Genomic DNA, 3,045 nt, shown 5'->3' on the forward strand with positions numbered 1-3,045 from the left:
CCGCCCAGCGCCAGCGCCGCCGTCACGCTCTGCAGGTAGTGCGCCACCACGATGCCTGCGGACACCACGGGGACACCACGGGACGTGTGGGGACACCGTGGGGACATCGTGGGGACACACAGGGGACGTTGAGGAACACCCAGCGGGCCATTGGGGGACATTCGGGGCCACTGGGGGACACTGAAGGACATCTGGGGGACATCAGAAGACACTTGAGAACTTCTAGGGACACTTGGGGACACCACAGGGGACACTGGGGAACACCCAACGGGCCATTTGGGGACACTGAAGGACACCTGGGGGATGTCAGGAGACACTTGGGAACATCTAAGGACACTTGGGGACACCATGGGGCCATCATGGGGACATTAGGGGACACTGGGGAACACCCAACAGGACATTCGGGGACACCTGGGGAGACCTGGGGACACCTGGGGGATGTCAGGAGCCACTTGAGGACATCTAGGGACACTTGGGGACACCATGGGCACACATGGGGACATCACAGGGGACACTGGGGAACACCCAACGGGCCATTGGGGGATATTTGGGGACACTGGGGGACACTGAAGGACATCTCGGGGATGTCAGGAGACACTTGAGGACATCCAAGGACACTTAGGGACACCATGGGGACATTATGGAGACACGTAGGGACATTGTGGGCACACCCAATGGGACATTGGTGGACATTTGGGGCCACCTGGGGCCACCTGGGACACTCACGGACACCTGGGGGATGTCAGGAGCCACCTGAGAACATCTAAGGACACTCGGGGACACCATGGGGACATGGTGGGGACACGTGGGGACACCATGGGGACATTGAGGGACACTGGGGAATATCCAACGGGCCATTGGGGGACATTTGGGGACACTTGGGGACACTGAAGGACACCTGCGGGACGTCAGGAGACACTTGAGGACATCCAGGGACACTTGGGGACACCATGGGGACATCATGGGGGACACGTGGGGACACAGCCGGGGACACTGGGGGACACTGGGGAACACCCAACGGGACATTGGGGGACATTTGGGGACACTTGGGGACAATGAAGGACATCTGGGGAACGTCAGGAGACACTTGAGAACATCTAATGACACTTGGGGACACCATGGGGACGTCGGGGGGACACGTGGGGACATCACGGGGGATGTTGGGGAACACCCAATGGGACATTGGGAGACATTTAGGGACACTTGGAGACACCTGGGGACATGAGCGGGATGTCAGGGGACACTTGGGGACACCAAGGGGATGTCAGGGGACGCTTGGGGACATCTTGGGACCCTTGACCCACTGTGGGGACATTGTGGGGGACACCCAGAGGGGACAGCGGGGGACATTTGGGGACACCTGGGGACACGTGGGGACACCAGGGGACACTGGGGAACATCAGGGGACACTGGGGGACACCAGGGGATACTTGGGGACACTCGAGAGACACTTGGGGACACCAGAGGTGACATCAAGGGATCCCAGGGGACACCATGGAGCACTCAGAGGACAATGGGGACACTGGGGGATACCAGGTGACACTTGGGTGACACCAGGTGACACGGGGTGACACCAGGTGACAGAGGGGGTCTCACCGGAGCCCACCAGCACATTGGGAACACTCAAGAGACACTTGGGGACACCACAGGGGACACCAGGGGACACCAAGTGACACCGGCAGGTGACACCAGGTGACATGAGGTGACACTGCGTGACATGAGGTGACACCGCATGACACGAAGTGACACCGTGTGACAACGGGGGTCTCACCGGAGCCGGCCAGCGGGTCGGGAACACTCGAGGGACACTTGGGGACACCAGAGGAGATACCGGAGAACACCAGGGGACACCACGGGACAACAACGGGTGACAGCGGGTGACAAGAGGTGACACTGGGTGACACTGGGTGACACCAGGTGACAATGGGGGTCTCACCGGAGCCGGCCAGCAGGTCGGGAACACTCAAGGGACACTTGGGGACACCAAAGGTGATACCAGTTGACACCAGGGAACACCAAGTGACAACGCCAGGTGACATGGGGTGGCATGAGGTGACCCCAGGTGACACTGGGTGATGTGGGGTGACACGGGGTGACACCAGGTGACAATGGGGGCCTCACCGGAGCCCACCAGCAGGCCGGGAACAGTTGAGAAACACTTGGGGACACCAGAGGAGATACCAGAGAACACCAGGGGACACCAAGTGACAACAACGAGTGACAGCGGGTGACAAGAGGTGACCCCAGGTGACACTGGGTGACACCAGGTGACACAGGGTGACACCAGGTGACAATGGGGGTCTCACCAGAGCCCACTAAGAGGTCAGGAACAGTTGAGAAACACTTGGGGACACCAGAGGAGATACCAGAGAACACCAGGCGACACCCAGTAACAACAACAGGTGGCGCTGGGTGACGCTGGGTGACGCTGGGTGACACCGGGTGACACGGGGTGACACGGGGGTCTCACCGGAGCCGGCCAGCAGGTCGGGGTTGCCCAGCGTGACGGCCGCCGTGAAGTCCCCGCCGCGGTACTCGCCGTCCACCTGCCAGTTGACGAACTTGGCCTGCTGGGTCTGAGGGACACGGGGGGTGACGCGGGGACCTCGGGGTGTCCCCGTGTCCCCCCCCGGTGGGGACGCACCTGGAAGGCCACCTTGGAGCGCAGGCGGGCGCCCAGCTGCTGCACGACCTGCGCGTTGAGGCTGCCGCTGTTGTCCATGTCGCCCACGAGCACCGGGAACGCCTGCGGGACACGGGCACACCGGGGACATCGCGGGGACGCCAGCGACGCCACGGGGACATCGGGCACCTCATGGGGACATCGGGGACCTCACACGGACGTCAGTGACACCGTGGGGACATCGGGGACCTCATGGGGACATCGGGGACCTCACACGGACGTCAGGGACCGCACGGGGACATCACGGACCTCATGGGGACATGAGGGAGCCCATGGGGACATCAGGGAGCCCATGGGGACATCGGGGACCTCATGGGGACATCGGGGACCTCACACGGACATCAGGGACCTCATGGGGACAT

The 3,045-nt window shown here is 62.3% G+C and overlaps 1 protein-coding gene across 1 annotated transcript in view; it reads right to left on the minus strand.

Moving 5' to 3' along the window:
- The window catches only part of TOMM40 (translocase of outer mitochondrial membrane 40), a gene marked incomplete at its 5' end in the record, with an annotated part of 7,648 nt that extends 4,902 nt beyond the window's left edge, over positions 1-2,746 (minus strand). The window contains 2 exons of the mRNA XM_026051656.1: positions 2,471-2,576; positions 2,645-2,746. Coding sequence (XP_025907441.1) covers positions 2,471-2,576; positions 2,645-2,746 — 208 coding nt within the window. The remainder of the gene's footprint in view (positions 1-2,470; positions 2,577-2,644) is intronic.
- Between the last annotated feature and the right edge of the window lie 299 nt (positions 2,747-3,045).

This window comes from Nothoprocta perdicaria, unplaced genomic scaffold (assembly GCF_003342845.1).
Source record: "Nothoprocta perdicaria isolate Ctin4 unplaced genomic scaffold, notPer1 scaffold_787, whole genome shotgun sequence".
Taxonomy (NCBI): Eukaryota; Metazoa; Chordata; class Aves; order Tinamiformes; family Tinamidae; genus Nothoprocta; species Nothoprocta perdicaria.